Source organism: Lutra lutra, chromosome 8 (genome assembly GCF_902655055.1).
Source record: "Lutra lutra chromosome 8, mLutLut1.2, whole genome shotgun sequence".
NCBI classification, from domain to species: domain Eukaryota; kingdom Metazoa; phylum Chordata; class Mammalia; order Carnivora; family Mustelidae; genus Lutra; species Lutra lutra.
The window spans coordinates 120313040-120333628 of record NC_062285.1 but is presented as its reverse complement, the minus strand read 5'-3'; the positions used below and the strand labels follow the sequence as shown (position 1 = coordinate 120333628).

The following is a 20589-nucleotide window of genomic DNA, read 5'->3' as shown; positions in this document are numbered from 1 at the left end:
ACAAACACCAAAAAACCAAAAAACTCTCTCTTGTTTCTTATTTTACCCCACAAGTTTCTCTTTCCTTCTCATTTTCCTGGGCTCTAAATGTGGATGACCCTAAGGTTTAGTCCTCTGACTTCTGTTTTTCTCTCTCTGCTCCAGCTGATTTCATCCAGTCCCTTGATTTTAAACCTCTAACCCAATGCTCCCAAATTTACTAGGATCCAACTCCTCCAGGGAGACCACTTTTCGCTCCTTCCACCACTATTACCCCAACCATTGTCACATCTCACTCAGATTATTTGTGAAGACCGTCTAACTGGTTTCCCTATTAAACCATGTTCATCCACAGTCTATTCTCCAAACATCAAGCAAAGTGGTCCTTTGACTAGTAATCTCTATACTGTCATTCCTCTGCCCAAAACCCTATAAGGTTTTCCATTTTATTTAGAGTAAACACTGGTTCCTCACCAAGCCCTATGAGGTCCTACAGGACCATAACTCTTGCATCCTGCTGTCTGCTCCTCCTCTCTATTTTACCAGTATCACTTGGCCTCCTTGGTTTTTCTCAACCACATTTTGCAGGCATCTCCCCTCAGGGCCTTTATCCTTGCACTTCCTCCTAGTTGGAAGGTTTTTCCCTCAAATCTTTCACCCTCAAAACTCCCTTACTAGAGAGACTTCCCAAACCACTTTGAATAAAACTCACTGCCTTGGTCATTCTCTGTCCCCTCAGCTCAGCCTGACTGTCCCTCATGATACATCATCACCTGACATATTTATGTGCTTAATAGGTTTATGGTTTGTCTTCTTCACTGGTCTGTCCAAAAGTAACATGCTCCCAGGAAGGCAATAACTCCATTTATCTTTTTACTGGTTGAACCCCATGGTTAAAATAGTGCCTGTATTTAGTAAGCGCTCAATAAAATCTTTAAATGAGTTAAATATAGTTTTAATAACAAAATGCAAATTATTTACAACAGGGAAAGGCTGTTGGCTGAGAAGCAAGCAAGAAAATACCGTTAATTTAACCCAGGTGAGAAGATGAGTTCGTTCATGCCAAAAAAAAAAAAAAAAAATGAGCAAAAAACCAACTGACTCTTTTCTCTCTAGATAGATACAGAAAGAGATAGAGATGGGGATGTATATACATACACACACAGTTGTATCCTATTGCCTACTGAATGTCCCACTTAGCTTATCTCTAGATAACCTCACACTTATCCTGGTACAACAAATTATAATGCTGTAGCAGTCATACCGAGCATTAAGCAATGACATTTCAGGTGAATACACTGAAGTAATGAGTGCAATGTATGTATATTTAATGTCAGCTTATACAAGTTATTTTCAAGACTAATAGCCTATTTCCCAACTTCTTCTAGGCCTTCCAAATTTGAATCCCACCAGTAAGTACTGTGTCTGTCAGTGTCACTCCTCACACATAACAGCTTCCCCAGGAAACTGACTTGTTACCTCCTGTTTCCTTTACTGCTGGATCACAAGGGTCCAAATGTCTGCAAGATCACACAGTGATTCTCATGAAACCCAAAACAAGAAAATAAGAGCTCACTCTGATTTAAATATAAATGCCAGTATTCATTTTCAAGGATGTTTCAATGATCTCATTTATAAATACCATTTGAACAATGCATGTTTAACACTCTGGCATAAAATTATATAAATCAAAATATCCAAATAAAACATGAGAAGAGACCACTTTGACAAACAACATTAACCATAAATTATCAGATCAGATGCCAAAATCTAAGAGGTAGTGGCTGATAGGTCCACTGAGACCATCTGTAACACAGAGACAGAATTCCATTATAAAAATTGACTCCAGTGCTGTACTGCCCCACATGACATCCTTCCCTTCCAAACGAATGAAACCTTGTAAGAGCCTACTGTTAGCTAACAACCAGGCTTAACAAAGAAGTCTGCAGCACCAGAGACTTATAAATACACTTTTGTGGAAGCATTCCCTAAATCTGAGGAATGTTGCCTTCAAAAAGTAAAGCAATGGCTTTGAATCAGAGCAGCAGATTTACCTTTACTTTTCCAGGAGGCTTACAGCCAGAGGGTACCGAGGAAGGCATATTTTTTCCATAAAAAATCTGGGATATCTCATAAAAGGCTTCAGAAAAAAATCCTAAATCTGTAAGAACCTGAATCTTTAAAGGAAAGGAAAAAAATGAGATTTTAAAATTAAATAATCCATTTTACTTACAAAATAACAATTTTAGAGAAAAATCATCAGCTTTCTGAGATCCAAAATTTCTGCTTAACATAATTGGTAATGCCTTATAAATTAATGCTTGGTAAACACAGTAGATGGAGATGTATGTGTTTGTGTGTAAGCCAGTTTACATGTGCAACAGACCAAGAAGCTAATGAACAACAGCAGGCAACTGTTCGTAACAACGGACATTTGTCAGATGTGGCTTACTTCATCAGAGCAAACACAAAAACATGACAGGTATTGAAGAGTTAAAAAAAAATGATTGAATTTATTTTTTGTACCCATGGTGAACTATGGTTTAGAAGAAAAACAAAACAAAAAGACTCCTGATGTTCTCTAATACTCTGAGGAAAGTCAAACAAACCAGGAGATGAACTCTGTGATGTATCAACCTAGAGACAACTATTCATTTTGTCATCCATAATTAATGCGCTCTGTCAGTCTTAAAGACATATCCTTAAAGTTAATCAGTTGATAACTATAAATTGTACATGGGTTATTTGAATATTACCCAGCAGAACTTTCAATCAGGAAATTATGGGAAAAAAAGTTCCTGAACAAAAGTCATTCATTCATTCAATGTGTTTATTGGGCACTTCCTATGCACCAAGCCCTCTTGGATGTTACATCCCTTCCCAATCTGTATTGAGCTAATTTAAGTGATACATGAAGATATACACAGTATTATAAGGGATAAAGGGTACTGACAAAAATGCTACGTTCAGAGCTCCAGTCAAGAAGGACTTCTCTGAAGAAGACATTCCAGAGGAAATTGGGAAATGACATGAAAGAGAGACATGTGAAAATCTGCTGAGCCATCTCAAGTAAATGTCATGCAGCAGCAGGAGCAGCCGGGGTGTCTTGTGGTGCTCAAGGAAGAGCCTGTATGGCAGGGGTGTAGGGAGATTGGGGGAAGAGGGTTAGGAGGCAGGTATGAATGGTGGCCTGTAGACCAGACTGAGAACTTGGAATTTTAGTCTCTGTGTGATAAGAAGTTATTGGAGAGTTTTGAACAAGGCAGGTCCCTAACCTGACTTACGTTTTGAAAACTCCAGTGACTGTTGAGAATAGAGAAAGGCAAATTGTACAAACAGGAAATAAAATACAAAATGGACAAAGATCATATATATATGATCTTCACACATACACACATACCCATACACTTAGTATCTCTTTTCCTTTAAGCACTACCATAGAAATCTCATGAGTATCTAAACTTTAAAGAAATAAAAATAAGCTTAGTAAATTAGGGGGAAATAGGATATGACAATAGTATGAAAATAAAGCATAAAAGGTTAAGAGAATATTTTCACTGCAGAAGGGAAAACTGTCTACTGAGTTGCACACTTTGGTTCTTGCCTAAAATACCTTGGGCTCTAACCTCCCTTGGGCCGTATAATACCCAAGCAGGCATTAGGAGTCAGTCATAGGAGCTCTTTTAGACTTCTAGATGAACATTTTCTCATTATCCCATGTAGGAGATAATGAGGTTTATCTCCACTGATCTTGGTGGTGAGACGCCTGTGCACAAACTACCTGTAACCTCTAAGGCTACCTCTGGGTCGGTTTATCATACTAATCTGGCCATTTGTAAAAGCAGTGGTGATAACAATGAACATGTATTTTCAGAAATGACCAACAGCGTGAACATAAACAAGCCAGATGGAAAAAAGAACTACCCTTAAATCAACCTTTCGCTTGCACAAATACAGAACCATCGGTACCCTTCCCAGGAATGCCGGATATGTTGAGACTAATAAATCTTTCAAGACGTTGGCAGTTCTAAAGTGAAGCTGGACTGGCTGATCGTAAAGAGGTCTTAAAGCTTTCCCTGAAAGACACTAGGGCCCAACAGAAACTTAACGGCATGATCTATTGCTGTTTGGCTTGTCAGAAAGCATTGTTTGCTGTTTCCTGACTATGACTTTTCTCTCTTCCCACCCACTGACCCCAGTTTACTTCAGAAAGGTCAGGCAAACTCTGCTCAAACAGGCTGTCATTTCTTCCTCTGGGTGATGCATCAGTTGCCCTTTTTCATTGTTTCTGTCAAAACCCTGGTCAGGTGTTTCTGTTCTGCTATTGCCAATAAGATTCCACTGCTGACTCACTCTGCTCCTGACACTGTTGCCAAGATACATCTGATCATGTCCTTCTTCTGACCAAGATTCTGCAATTCATCCCACCTCTCAACCCAAGGCTGCCGACTAGAGTCCACAGTTCTTCACTGGCTTCTAAGCTACTTTAGTACAGAAAGTTGCCAAATGTTAACAATCCAATAAAACAGTCATTTAAACAAAAACTTTGTTTCAGATTATATCTTTCAGTGCCTCTCTGGATCCCCTTCTGACATGTTACTAATGGTCACTGCAACACTTCCATGCTTCTCCTGCCTCTAAATGATAGACCTGAATAATATGGCTACCCAATTCTGATTCCATAATCTCCTCATTTCTCTCACTGCTCAGCCTCCTCATTATGCCTTAGTTTGGAATTCAGGACTGGGCCCCACTGCTCATGGACATCGTGGACCACAACACGGATCTCTGGTATTCTCCTATTACATTCTCCCTCCTCAAAACCTCCTCCTTCTCTGGCTTCGCAGAACCACCCCTGCCCCCAACCCCAACAAGTCCATACTGTCTCATCTCTATATGCTTCACACTATTACCTGCCAAGAATGTTCCCTTTTTCCTCTCTCCTGCTCAGTTAGTTCTTTCTTCACCAAATCTTACCTACTTAGTAAAACCAAGAGATCCAAAGCCATTTTCCCTTTTTCAAACTCCAGGAGACAGTGCTCATCATACTCATTTGGAAATGATCAAGGGGCAGATGCCTATGTTATTGTCTTGTGTATATGTCCTATCTCTCTTCCCTTATTTTCACTTCCTTATAAGCAACGACCATGGGTTACATTTCTTTGAACAGAGTTACGAACATGGTGCTTTTACATAGGAGATACTCAACAAATGTTGTTTTAGAGGTAAAGCAATAAATGTCTATGAAGTTATCTTTTAGGTTAGTTCCCACTAAAGACTAAGGAAAGTGTGGACAGTAGGCACTGATAAATGTCTATAGGTTTAAAATTCAATTCAATAATTAATGACTGAGTATTGATATATGAATTTATTACTCAGTATACAATAGGGAAATAAAAGATGAAAAAAAATCAGGCCCTAACCTCAGGAATTTTGCAAATCAGGCCCTAACCTCAGGAATTTTGCAATCTTGAACAGAGCACTGTTTTTAAAATAGAGAGAAAAAAGTTATATGCAGCTTTTCAAAAGGTGTTATTGGAAATCAAAAGCAGGAAAACTCTTAAGAGTTCAGTAAGTCAGAAAGAGTGATCCAGACATTTTCACAGCTGATAATTATTTATTCTTGAGTTAAAATATATCCTCTTAATAGTTAGCAACAGAATTCCTCCTAGGGAAGGTACTGTATTTATTTAGAAATAGAATGTTATGAACTCTTTGGTCCTAAAATCATAGGCCCAAGGGCAGGGTCCAGGTAGAGAGAGGAATTCAAAGGGAAGTCTAATTTCCCCTCATAAGAAAATAGGAAAGATTTGGGGAAGAAGTGTATAAGGTATTTCCAAAAAAAGGATAAGGAGGGTTAAGCCAGTGATGCAATGGAGCCTCTTCCTCCCAATTTGCAAGAGGAGACTGCAGGTATCTTGTCCCGATTCCACATTCAGTAATGCCTGGTTGGTAGGCTGAAGTCAGCTATAGCGGGAATATTTGCACCATGGAAACTGAAAGTGCTACAAATCAGGGGTTTTTTTTTAGAGTGATGTGTGAAACACTTACCAGCACACAGCTGATTAAACCATGGGATGGGAGGCAAAAGCATGAGATGTTGGCTGAGAAATATTTTAAACCCAGAGATGCCAAATATTCTATTTTAAATTGTTTGCTTTGCCTCAACTTATATTTCCCTGTGATCCAAATTTTCACTAAATCCAGTATAAAAATAAAAGCCTTGGGCGAATGTGTTGTGTATGTTTATGTGTATGTGAGTGAGCATGAGAGTTTGTGTGTGTGTGTGTGTGTGTGTGTGTGTGTGTGTATAGAATGTGGATTAGGACTGAATTCCATATTCAAGATGAGGAGGTGCAGAACAGGGAGAAAATCTGCTCAATGTTGAGATGATCCATGTGCAAAATGAATTCAACAGAGTGAAAGACTGTGACCTTGGCTAACTAGGAAAAGGGCACAGAAAATGAGGCGCTCAAGGTTCCCAGTCCACATGGGGCTCAAGTCAACTGCATAAGGATCTTGAAGGCAGAGAGCCTATCCTGACTTCTAGGTTACAGAATTAGTTGTAATCCAGCATCTGTGTGTTTTGTCACTTCAACTGTCTGTACAATGAAAACTTCTCACATATTATGATATACATAAAGATCCTTAGCAAAAAGTTCACAGAAACTTCAGAAAACAGACTCATTAGTTCTACTAGGAAATCAATAATCTAGAAGTGGTGATTTCCAGGCTGACTGATGTTGGACGAGCCTTGTTCCCACATGTAGCTATTCCCACGTGTAGCCCAAGCATAAAATGAGCCAGCTCACTCTCATATGTTATTATAATAATGGGCATTTTAAAAAATATCAGCATACCATATTATTATAAGCTTGTTATTATGAGTATTAGAACCAAATTAATTTATGACAGTATCTTTACAGTCCAAGAATATCAAACATCTTAAAAGTTTGTCACATACCTTGAGGATCCTAGCTTCTAGATTTCTGACCAGGTCTTGGCAAATTCCAGAAACAAAATATTGGTACAGTGCAAGTAGAGGCAGAACCTACCAATGGTAAAAAAAAAAACATTTTTTTAAATTTAAAACATGTTTTATCAAGTTAATAACCTAATAATAAAATGTAGCCAAATATTAATGTGGGGGGATGTTATATAAAACAGCAGTTAAATTTGCCCTGGTTAGAGACTATACTATTTGGCTAAGTGAAATGATCTGCCTATAATATGCTCCATAATTCTGTAAGAACTTGAAAGTAGCACCAGGGAAACTTGTAGATGCCACCTGGTGTCCAAAACCTAGGTTTCAAATCTCTTTAAGCATGGAAAAGTAGAAATCCAATCAATAATCTTCTTTGAAAAAAATTAACTTAACATATATGTATGAATCATAAAGGCTTATAGAAACATTCTAGCAAATGAGCTATCAAATAACTGCAAAATTTAAAGCAAAGGAACTGCCATCCATGTCACCTGCTCACTCACCTCAATGGGAGCTGCTATTTGTCTTCAACTGGAGTATCTCTATCAGCAAGAATATTTATAACGTGCCCATTATGCTGAATGACAACAAAATCTAACAATCTTGCTTTCACAGAGCATGTATTCTATTGATTACCCAAGCTTACTCTTCACATAATATTTTTATTTTCTTAGAATTAACCCCAAAGTTCAAATCCTCTTGAAATCTCACGGATATGGGTGAGAGCTTACAAACTACCCATAATTCAGTTGATCCAACCACACTATCTGACCGGAGTTAGGTATTGAGGGGATAGCGGTTTGCCTAGACTTCTGAACAGCTACTGATCTCAACTGAAAACCCAAGCTTTTTTCCTACAACTCGGCCCTTGCCTGCTAAAGGGAGATAGAGCAAGGAGGAATATTGGGATTTCCCATTATTTAGCAAACTATTTCCCATGATCCCACAGCAGTGGGTCTCCTACCAAGATCTGTATGTGACAGCAGTCTCCTTACCCACTGGACTTCTTCCAGAGGGTGGTGTAATACAAAATAGAAACTGTTTACATCTTGCAAGTTCAGCTAAGGAACCTCTAATTGTCAGTCAACTGGCAGCTGCTGATAGCAACAGCTTTTTAAATGGTTTAGAACTGGTCTTAAGTGATTTCAAACATAATACATTTTTCTACAATTATGCACTACAAACATAACACAATATCTTTTTCTACAATTAATGCAGCACAAAACAATAAGAGTTGGCTATTACCTTTGAGATTGTTTCATTTCTTTAGTGAGAGATAAAAACACACCACTTTATTGCTGCCAATTGCTCAATTATTCAGAAAAATGTTCTCAATTTCTTAAGCTTCAGAGAAAAAAGTCTCATTTCTTTTCCAGTGCAGTGATATGTATTATATATGAATATGACTAGGCAGCTAAAGGTTACCCAGGGGATAGAACTATTTTCTAAATCCAGAAATGAATCCCCTTAACAATGAAAGGAGTACCATTTTGTTATCTTTTTCCTAATAAACAATTTCTTGCCAAATATGCCAAGTGTTAACAGCATTTATCAATCTCTTCACTTTAACACATGGCTTTATAATTTAACAACTCATATCAAGGGACAATAAATCTTTTCAATATAAGGAGAGAGAGTGAATTTAGGACAAGAGAATAGAAAACAAACAATGTATGAGGGGAAAAAAGAAAGTAGGCATGAAAATGATAGAAGAAAAGGAAAGAACTAAAAAAAAGTTTAGGTATTAAGAAGCAAACATAGTGGGGGGGGTGGAGAGATACAAATGTAGAAGAAATAGCATATAGGAAGAAAATAGGAAAAATAAAATAAAGGAGAAAAATATAAAATGATCAACAGATAGAGCATACTGGTTTATTTTTTAAATGCAACCAACTTCAAATTTATGACATATACTGTGATTTATTTCCCCAAAGGAAGAGAACTGCATGAGGTTTAGAATGTTCTCGGATATTAAGAAGTATTTGCCTTTTATGTCACAGTTTGAATCTGTTGTTCACTTAGAACAGGGAGAAGACAAGAGACACAAAGGAATTTATCTCAACAAAGAAATACTCTCATAGTTTGTGTACTGATATGACCTGCATGACTTAGTACAGTGAGTTACATGTGCACTAGATTCCTCTGAGACCAGTGAAATATTCTAATCAATCTTCCCAACTGTCTTAAGAAGGAGGAAAAATAATAAAGTAATAGAGTAAAAAGGGAACAAAGTCAAGTGGACATTGACTTTGTATCCAAAATGCAGTGCAAATAATGATGTCAAAGAAGAAATATTAATTAATATATTTTATTTTGCAGTACAAGTAAGAATCCTGAGTCTGGAATTTAAGAGTTACACAAGACCAACCCAGAGGACATTAACAAAATTTGAAAGGTTTAGGGTAGAAGGCAAAAATACCGCAGTGAATTAAGATTTGTTGATTTTACAAATGACTTACTGTAAGATTTTGCTTAGCATAGTGCAGTTCACGTATAATGTAATATAGACTTGCGACTACAGAGCAAATGTCAGCCCTGTATCTGTCTGAGAAGAGCTCGATGCCTGGGAGAAGCTGAGTGATTTCATACTGAGCGTAGCAACGTTCAGCTTTGGGATGTGGAAGTGTGGTTCTAAGCAAACCCTGAAAATGAAAACAGGTGAAATGAAAAGCTATAAATTGCATTTGCAACACTGACACAAAATAATAAGTATATGTATTACTTCCTGAAGTGCTTAGCATATGCCTGGCACACTGTGCCTTGAATAAATGGTACTTATCATTAATATTATCATCATTACAGTTCCAAATGCTTCCATCACTCAAGATTGGCCTTTTAAATTCCATGGTAGTTGGATATTTAATATCTTCAGAAGAAATAATCATTATATTATCATTTGTTGGGGTTAATTTTGTGTTGGACACTACTGGTAAATTCTTTATAAATACTACCTTATTTAATCCTCATTTAACTTACCTCCAGGAGGAAGGATTATTACCTCACAAATGATATAATTGAGGCTTACACAATTAATTTATATAAGGTGACACAGCTAATGGTGGAAGAAAGAAGATTCAAAGTCACATATATTTAAATTAAAAAAAAATCTATTCTCTTCCCACTCTACCAACCTGTGAGTATAGGAGATAACAAATGATTTCAGAAGTCTAAATCCAGCAGAGTTAATTCTGAATTTTTAACTGAATTAAGTAAAAAGATGAGTTGTTTAATTTTGCCAATATTTCTTAGGTAATTTATATGACCAACACTGTATTCAATGTTGGGAAACAAAATTGATACACAAAATCAAATTTTATATTTAGGAGTGTTTCTGATGTTATCCTAAATAATTAACATTAACTGATGACATGCATTATGAAATTATTTAATGTAAATATCAGAAAATAATTTTAATCAGATTCCTCATTATGAATATGACTAGGCACCTGCTCTAAAATACTATGCAGTTGTACCTGCTCTAAAATACTGTGCAGTTGTTTACATTTTTAATTTTACAAATCTGTTTTAAAATCATTAAAAAATTAAGATTTAAAAATAAATCCTACCAGCTTTTAAGTACAATTAGTACTAAAAAATTATACCCATAGTAAGCAAAAATATAATTTTTTAAATTGCTTTTTTTAAAAACAATAGCATTATCTTCAAGAACAAGCAGTATCAGACAGTCAAGAATGCAATATAGGGAGTCAATATCCGATTATCATTCCCTTTGCACTCTTGTCTCTTCTGCCTCCTCTCTTTAAAGCACAGGCAAGAGGTGCCTGAAACATAAGAAAACTGAAAAGTGTGGCCTTACATTCAGAAAAGGCTTTCCAGAGAGCTTTTCTATCTAGATTTCATAAGCTATCAGATGCCTCTGATACACAGAACACGGGTGGCCACCCTTCAAGGTAAACAGACCCTTTAGTACATTGCAAAGGCCCCTGGCTACATCCCTGTATCTCAAAGTGTCTTGTATTTCAGATTAAAGCTCTTTTATTCTTCAACGAAGTCAAAACAAAATTCTAGGAGCTGCCAACACTCTACTTTTGTAGTCTTCAGCTTATTTCTTGCTTTCATTATATGGTATACTTCACATTGTATAGTTGAGCAAAACTTTATAGAGATGAGGTAACCTAAGGCCACCATTTGGAGTCAAACAGACTGGCTTCACAGCTCATTAGCAACACAGTCTTACTAACAATGAGACTCAGTTTCCTGATCTGCAAAATTCCTTCCAGAGTCTGAAGGAGAAAAATTCTGCTGAACATTCAAGGTGAAAATGCTACCTTCAGCTAGGGAAGGAAAGATGGATTCATGATACCTCATCAAGGTCCGTGCTATCTTCCTACCTGTGAGTTTTTTGACTATGATAAGCCACTGCACTTTCTTTTTTTTTGGACCAAATGGTCACTAGTCAGAAGATTTAAAGTGTTACCTGAAAGAGTAATGCAGACAAAATGCAACAGTTGGTTCTCTTGTCAACCTCCGAGATCATAATAAATCTAAATAAGTATAACAAAAAGAAATGGATTCATAGACAATTTTCCAATAATACCTTTATACAACTAATCTCTAATACTCACAGTTTTTGCAAAATTAAAATAGATTTTGTGATTCTAAAAAAGTTACACATTTATGGAAGATCTAGAACACGGGAAAAAAACATAAAAAACAAAATGAAATATCACCAATAAGCCTACCACCTAAACATGATTACTGGTAACATTTTGGCTAATTTCCTTCTGGATTACTTTCCATATATAGAAATTTTTTTTAATTTCTCTATAGATCAAGATGCTATGTATGTTTTTGCCCACCACACCCTATAAATAAGCTAAAATTGTACCTAGAAAGGTGAAAGAAACCTGTACCTCTACTCCTTCCACAATTCTTAAATTTCTCACATTATTCAAATCTCTAAAATATCTGTCAGTGCTAACTAGGTATAAGACACTGTGACATTGATCTATGTGCCTGTTTTTGTGCCATATTTTCTTGCTGATAACAGCTTTCTAATAGAGCTTTAAGTCTGGAATTGTGATGTTCCCAGCTTTGGTTTTCTTTTCCAACATTCCTTTGGCTATTCCGGGTCTCTTCTGGTTCCTAAATTTTAGGATTATTTGTTCCAGCTCTGTGAAAAAAGTTGATGATATTTTGACAGTGATTACAGTGAATGTATAGACTGCTCTAGGAAGCATAGACATTTTAACAATATTTGTTCTTCCAATCCAACAGCATGGAATGTTTTTTTCCATTTCTTTGTGTCTTCCTGAATTTCTTTCATGAGTATTCTATAGTTTTCTGAGTACACATCTTTCGTTTGGTTTATTCCTAGGTATCTTATGGTTTTGGGCGCAATTGTAAATAGGCCTAACTCTTTAATTTCTCTTTCTGTCTCGTTTTTAGTGTATAGAAATTAAACCAATTTCTGGGCATTGATTTTATATCTTGCCACCTTGCTGAATTCCTGTATGAGTTCTAGTAATTTGGGGTGGAGTCTTTGGGATTTTCCACATGAAGTATCATTTCATCTGTAAAGAGTGAGAGTTTGACTTCCTTGCCAATTTGAATGCTTTTTATTTCTTTTTGCTCCCTGACTGCTGAGGCTAGGACTTCTAGTACTATGCTGAACAAAACTAGCAAGAATGGGCATTGCTGTTGTGTTCCTGACCTTAGGGGAAAAGCTCTCAGCTTTCCCCAATGAGAATGATAATTTGCTATTGACTTTTCATACATGGCTTTTATGATATATCTTTTATTGAGGTATGTTCCCTCTATCCCTACACTGTGAAGAGTTTTAATCAAGAAAGGATGCTATATTTTGTCAAGTGCTTTTTCTGCATTGAGAGGATCATATTATTCTTATTCTTTCTTTTATTAATGTGATGTTTCATGTTGATTGATCTGCAGATGTTGGACCACCCTAGAAGCCCAGGAATAAATCCTACTTGGTCATGGTGAGTAATCTTTTTAATGTATTGTTGGATTCTATTGGCTAGTATTCTGGTGAGAATTTTGGCATCCATTTTCATTAGGAATATTGGTCTATAATTCTCCTTCGGGTGGGTTCTTTGTCTGGTTTTGGAATCAAGGTAATTCCAGCCTCATAGAATGAGTTGGAAGTTCTCCTTCCACTTCTATTTTTTGAAAAAGCTTAAGAATAGGTATTAGTTCTTCTTTAAATATTTGGCAGAAGCTTGGAGCAGTGGCAGTACTGTAGCCAATGAGGTTTACCCGAGGCACCGATTATTGCTAATTAAATGTTTGTTAGAATTCCCCTGGAAGTCATCTGGCCCTCGACTCTTGTTTGATGGGAATTTTTGATTACTGCTTCAATTTTATTGCTGATTATGGGTCTGTTTAGGTTTTCTACTTCTTCCTATTTCAGTTTCAGTAGTTTGTATGTTTCTAGGGATGCATCCATTTCTTCCAGATTGCCCAATTTGTTGGGATATAGTTGCTCATAATATGTTCTTATAATTGTTTGTATTTCTTCAGTATTGGTTGTAATCTCTCCTCTTTCATTCATGTTTTTATTTATTTGGGTCCTCTCTCTTTTCTTTTTGATAAGTCTGGCCAGGGGTTTATCGATCTTACTGATTCTTTCAAAGAACAAATTCCTAGTTTCGTTGATATGTTCTACTGCTCTTTTGGTTTCTATTTCATTGATTTCTGCTCAAATCTTTATTAATACTCTTATACTGCTGGATTTAGGTTTTATTTGCTGTTCATTTGCCAGCTCCCTTGGTGTAAAGTTAGGTTGTATCATTGAGACCTCCTTGTTTCTTGAGAAAGGCTTGTATTGCTATACAATACACAAAAATAGACTAAAAATGGATGAGACCTCACTGTGTGACAAGAATCCATTAAAATCCTAGAGGAGAACACAGGCATCAACCTCTGTGACCTCAGCCACAGCAACCTTTTGCTAGATACATCTCCAAAGGCAAGAGAAACAAAGGCAAAAATGAACTACTGGGACTTCATCAAGATAAAAAGCTTCTGCACAGCAAAGGAAAGATAAAACTAAAAGACAATGGACAGAATGGGAGAAGATACTGGCAAATGTTTAATCGGATAAAGGGCTAGTACCCAAAATCTATAAAAAAAACTTATCAAACTCAACATCCAAAGAACAAATAATTCAATCAAGAACTGGGAATAAGACATTTATATAAGAACAGACATTTCTGCAAAGAAGACATACAAATAGCCAACAGATACATGAAAAAATGCTCCATGTCACTTGGCATCAGGAAAATACAGATAAAAACCACAATGAGATACCACCTCACATCGATCAGAATGGCTAAAATTAACAAGTCAGGAAATGATAGATGTTGCCAAGGATGTGGAGAAAGGGGGACCCTCTTATACTGTTGGTGGGAATGCAAGCTGGAATGCCACTTTGGAAAACAGTACAGAAGTTCCTCAAAAACTTAAAAACAGAGCTACCCTAAGACCCAGCTATTGCACTACTAGGTATTTACTCCAAAGATACAAATGTAGTGATCCAAAGGGGCACCTGCACCCCAATGTTTATAGTAACAATATCCACAATAGCCAAAGTATGGAAAGAGCTGAGATGTCAATCAACAAATAAATGGATAAAGAAGAGTAGTACACACACATACACACACACACATACACATACACACACACACACACACAGGAATACTACTCAGCCATCAGAAAAAAGAAATCTTGCCATTCGCAACGATGTGGATGGAACTAGAGGGTATTATGCTAAGCTAAATACATCAATCAGAGAAAGACAATTATCATATGATCTCACTCATATGTGAAATTTAAGAAACAGAACAGAGGATCATAGGGGAAGAGAAGGGAAAATAAAACAAGATGAAATCAGAGAGGGAAACAAACCATAAGAGACTCTTAATCATAGGAAACAAACTGAGGGTTCCTGGAGGGGAGGAGGGAAGGGGATGGGGTAACTGGGTGATGGACATTAAGGAGGGTATTAATGTAATGAGCCCTGGGTATTATATAAGATGGATGAATCACTGACCTCTACCTCTGAAACTAATAATACATTATATATTAATTAATTAATTTTAATTTTAAAGAATTTTCACAAAATAATTCTTAAAAAAAAACAGTAAGTTTAAAAGAAGAAAAAAAAGACACTATGACAGACTTTCACATATGTTAAGTGTGGTAGGCTGAATAATGCTCCCAACCCCCACCACAAAGATACCCCTATCCTAATACAACAAACCTTTGAATATGTTGCTTTACATGGCAAAAAAAAAAAAAAAAAAAAAAAAAAAAAGACTTCAGATGTGATTAAAATTAAGGTTAGGTTCAATGTAATCACAATGGTCCTTATGAGAGAAAGGCAAGGGACTCAGTAAGAGAAGGAGAGATGAACACAGAAGCAGGGGTCAGGGAGAGAGAAAAAGGAAGAAAACAGGCTGTTGATCCCAAAGACAGAACACGGAGCCATGAGCTGAGGAATGCAGGAGACCTCCAGAAGTTGGAAAAGACCAGGAAGAAGATTCTTCCTTAGAGCCTTCAGAGGACAGCACAACCCTGCCAAGGCACTGATTTTAGGACTTCTGACCCCCAAAACTGTAAGAGAATAAATCCATGTTGTTTTAAGCCACGAATTTTGTGGTAATTTGTTACAGAACTAGTAAACTAATCAGCATACATTATGACCTAAATTATTTCCCCCCCTTTTTCCAAATTCATATGTTGGGGTCCCAACCCCCAATAATGTCAGAATGTGACTAAGATAGGGCCTGTAAAGAGGTTATTAGGTTATAATGAGGTTACTAGGCAGGGCCCTAATCCGATACGAATGACATCCTTGTAAGAAGACATTAGGGCATAAGCACATATAGAGGGAAGACCATGTAAGGACATGGCAAGAAGACAGCCATCTACAAGCCAAGAGGCCTCAAAAGAAACCAAACCTGCTGACGCCCTGATCTAAGAATTTAAGCCTCCAAAACTGTGAGACAATAAATTCCCTACAAACTGGTCATTTGTTATGGCAACTCTAGCAAACTAATATAGTATGTCATGTAATTCTTGCCACCAAGATTTACAGTTTACAGATGAGAACACTGAGGCTCAGAGAGAATGAGCAGTGAGCCAAGGGTCCCAGAGTTAGTAGGAGATCCTTGCATTAGATCCAAGTTGGCCTGCCTCCACACCGTTATTCTTGATCTCATACCAACTGTTCACTCACTCATTCATTCATTCCACAAGTAGTAATCAAATGCCAACTCCATGCCAGACACTCAAGATACACTAGTGAACAAGCAAAGATCTGTGCCCATGTAAGGCCCACATTCCAGGGGTATGGGGAGAGGAGATGGCCATGGATAACAAACATCACAAATAAGTAAACTGGATAGTTTTTTATGATATGGACAAAGCTGTCCAAAAATCCCATGCATCCGAGGCATGGTGCTCCACATGGCACAGTGGGCCCCCACCAAAGGAAGCTCACTCCATTGCCACACTCACTGTGCTATCTTTGCTGATATGACTGCTCCTTGCAAACATCCCCAAATGCCAACTCTTGACAGAAATTCCTCACTATAATCTTTGGAACCTGGAGATGAATTGGTGAGTGAGGTACCAAACTCTTTCCATGTATACAGCACATCTTCTTTTTTGAATATGTCATCAAGAGCTTGACACCAACATTTAAAAGCAGCCCTGAAAGAGAAACAGAGCATCAAGCAGCATGTTTTCCATAGTCCATGTTATTAAATCTATCTTCCAAAAGGGGAAGCAAATGCACTGAAGAAGTATTTTAATTAAAATATTAGAGAATCAATCTATACTATTTACTTCTCATAACTGTTTCTCTCAGGTAGCATTTGGTGAATAAAATGTAGCAATGGAATATTATTGAAGAACTAAAATTTATGAAAGACAACTTTTTCATAATACTTAAAAATGCTTTCCAACAAACAACCAAAAAAAGTTTGCCCTGTTCCACTGACTCCTAAAAATCTACCTTTTCTTTTCCGCAAAGACGAGAAGGCTTCCGAGTTCATGCAATGCCTGAACTTTAAGACTTCTTTGATGGCTGACTTGGAGAACATCTGTATTTTAATCAAGTAGAAAAACAAATGTCAGTTCCTAGAAAGTATCTTCCTCATTCTCTCAAGACTATTTAAACTGCATTTATTTCTTAATTTTGTAGATAAGCAAACTGCAAGCTAACACTGTCTTCCCAGGTCTCCTGATACATATGCAGAAAGAGAGCAAATGATACTCTACCTGAACACAGTGGAAGAAGAGATTGGATCTGAGAGAGAGGAAATGTGGAGAGAGTGGAGTAAGAGTTGGGCAGGGGGAAGTGGTGTCAAAGAGAAACTCAGAAAAGTTAGGGAGAAAAGCTAGGGAGAACAGTTGAGGTGTATATGGACATGACGTGGGTTTTTTTTTTATGGTTTTCTTTGGACTGTGAAGAAGGAGAGAGTGGTAGGCTTATGGAGGCATCTGAATGCCTGGTGGAGAAATGTGGACGCTATTCTATAGCAGATGGGAAGCCTCGAAGTATTTGTATTTAAGCAGGGATGGGACAAGATCACAGCTTATCAGATTTTTCCTTTACCCAAATGCAAAAAAAGCACATCTTTAATAGCATCCGAACTTTTTTTTTTTTTTTGGTTTTCTGATAAATGTATAAATTCAGAGATGTCTAGAAAAAAACAAAACTAACCAACAAGGCAGTGGTTTATTTTTTTTTAAGATTTTATTTATTTATTTGACAGAGAGAGAGAGATCACAAGTAGGCAGAGAGGCAGCAGAGAGAGAGGGGGAAGCAGGCTCCCTGCTGAGCAGAGAGCCCGATGCGGGGCTCAATCCCAGGACCCTGAGATCATGACCTAAGCTGAAGGCAGAGGCTTAACCCACTGAGCCACCCAGGTGCCCCAAGGCAGTGGTTTATAATGAGGGCAGTCCTGACTCCTACAGGGTATTTTAGAAAATTAAGGAAGCTTTTGTTAGGTGTCACAATGGTGCATCTCCTGGCATTTTGTCAGTGAAGACCAGAGATACAGGATGGCCTGTAACACACAGAAGCTTCCTCCACAGTGAAGAGAAAGGTGAGAAACCAGTTTATAATTGTCTGAGTCTAATCTCTAACTTCATTTTACATATAAATAGGGCATTTTTGCATGTTTTTAAAATTCTCTCAATTTTCCAGAAATGCGACCATTCGCTGTAGTGTTTTATTGTGTACTGCATCTAGATTTACCATTTTAGAAAAACACTGTCACAAAAATTAGCAGTGCTGATAGTACTTGCGTCACCAATACAATAAAGCTGTTTCAGTCTGTATTTGTAGCTATAACATTCACAGTGATTCAGCACACAGGATATGAGCATCTGATTGCTTCGCTAGACTTTCCAGTACCTGAACTTTTTTTTTTTTTAAAGATTTTATTTATTTATTTGACAGAGAGATCACAAGTAGGCAGAGAGGCAGACAGAGAGAGAGAGGAGGAAGCAGGCTCCCCCCTGAGCAGAGAGCCCCGACGCGGGGCTCAATCCCAGGACTCTGAGATCATGACCTGAGCCAAAGGCAGCGGCCTAACCCACTGAGCCACACAGGCGCCCCCAGTACCTGAACTCTTAAGTGCCACAAATAGATTGTTTTGTTATAAAATAATATTATTTATCCTTTATTTTATATTTAGGGTATTAAATTGTATTTATTGCATTAAATATTTATTTATTTTATATTTATTGATTAAATAATGTGTATAGAGAGACTATATTAAATATGCATTTTGTTTCAGGGAGTAAAGGGGGGAATTATTAAATGTCTGTTACTACAAAAAAAAAAAAGGAGGGGATGGGCACCTGGGTGGTTCAGTCAGCTAAGTGGCTGCCTTCAACTCAGGTCATGATCCCAGGATCCTAGGACTGAGTCCCACACTGGGCTCCTTGCTCAGCAGGGAGCCTGCTTCTCCCTCACCCTCTGCCTGCTGTTGCCCCTGCTTGGGCTCACTCTCTCTCTCAAATAAATAAATAAAATCTTTAAAAAAATTTTAAAAAATAAAAATAAAAAAGGGGGATGTAGGGTCTACAACATGGATTGAATATATACTGCTGAATTTGGAGAAAAGCCAAATCAAACAGAAAGACAAGGAAAGTGGGATCAGCTAGGGCAGAGCAAAAGAACACAACAGTGGCCACATTCCAACAAGGGGTTCACAGATTCATTCAAAGGAGGATAAGCAGAAGAGGGGCCTAGAACCTTGACATGCTGACAGCCCAGGCTGAGAGAGTGGAGAATGGGAGGGGCTGGATGCCTTTTGTCCCAACACTGCTCTGGCACTGCCTACAAGATTCTATCTTCAAGCTCTTTCATCTGATTTTTCAAGGTGGCATTTCAGGCCCAATGGCAATTGCAACATTTTGTGTAAGATCCTCCTGAAAATGAATATATAATGAATGACTCTTACCAATAGTTTCATAATAAGAGGAAATTATGAGTCCCAGTTGCGAAGAGGGAAGTTTACTTTTCTCCACTGAACTGAAAACTCTGAAGTGCTCCTGAGAGAGGTTGGGGGGTGTTGGCATATGCATCTCTTCTGTCCCCAGGCAAAATTCCACCTTTCCAGTAGTAAATTTCAAATTGTTTATTCCTCCTTTATCTCCTAAATTCATGGGGAAAAAAGAAATTTACTTTTTTTAGAGAGAGAGAGAGCACGAGAGCAAGCAGGTGTGGGGGAGGGCAAAGGAAGGGAGAGAATCTTGAGCAGGTTCCACAACAGATGTGGAGCCCAACACAGGGCTCTATTTCCCAACCCTGAGATCATGACCTGAGCCAAAAATCATCAGTTGGATGCTTAACCAAATGAGCTGCTGAGGCACCCCCAAAAAGAAATTTAAAAAGGAGACAGAGAGGAAGATGACGAGGAGGGAAAAATGTAGATGAAATCGACAGGGAGGAAAAAAAGAAAAATTCTGTGTATAGCTGAGATTTCTTTGCAGTTTGAGGGATACTGTTTCCTTAAATTCAGTATCTAATATTATTTCTGAGGAGCTCAGGTATGTATGGATGGGCTCTCTACCTGTTATTTCATAAAAAAAAAAAACCACTACAGAGGGGCAATGTGCCAGAAAGTGCTGTTGAGATAATACTTTGCTTCTCGTGGGGATTGCTTAAAGTTACATGGTTTGAGTTTGCTTTTTTTTGAGGGCTTCCAACAGTAAGATGTTAGTCTGCCTCTGGGGCAGAGACCTCTGAGACAGAAGCAACACACAGTTAGTTCTGACCTAAGGGGGGAAAGTGGGAAAGAACCGCTCTCTTTATAAGATCAGAGAACACACAAGAAAGAAAGGAAGACTATTCTAGAGGAAGTAGTCAAAAGCTGCAGAGAAAGAGGAGCTAATGTGGAGCTTGAAGTCTGCAGCCCAAGGACTGGGGATAAACTGCTGAAAATACATTAATACCAAGTGAGATTCAGAGTGAACCAATGTAATCCAAATTATATTTGCTTTTTTTATTCATGGCCTTAACCATTACTAGTATATGCCATAATTGAAAGAAGTTTAAACATAACATACAGAGATAATTTAATAGAATGTGAGTCTATAGGCAATACAACCAAACTCTGTGGGTA

General features: G+C 37.6%; 1 protein-coding gene and 1 pseudogene across 2 annotated transcripts in view; one reads left to right on the top strand and one right to left on the bottom strand.

The window, feature by feature from the left end:
• CFAP54 (cilia and flagella associated protein 54) overlaps nucleotides 1-20589 on the bottom strand; it is a 334936-nt gene that overhangs the window by 113551 nt on the left and 200796 nt on the right. For both annotated transcript variants that reach the window (XM_047743150.1, XM_047743152.1), the window contains 7 exons: nucleotides 19426-19620; nucleotides 16965-17052; nucleotides 16466-16660; nucleotides 11403-11469; nucleotides 9424-9606; nucleotides 6944-7030; nucleotides 2034-2156 (listed from right to left, as the gene is read on the bottom strand). In XM_047743150.1, the coding sequence (XP_047599106.1) occupies nucleotides 2034-2156; nucleotides 6944-7030; nucleotides 9424-9606; nucleotides 11403-11469; nucleotides 16466-16660; nucleotides 16965-17052; nucleotides 19426-19620 (938 nt within the window). The remainder of the gene's footprint in view (nucleotides 1-2033; nucleotides 2157-6943; nucleotides 7031-9423; nucleotides 9607-11402; nucleotides 11470-16465; nucleotides 16661-16964; nucleotides 17053-19425; nucleotides 19621-20589) is intronic.
• Nucleotides 13162-13314, top strand: LOC125108038 (uncharacterized; annotated as a pseudogene).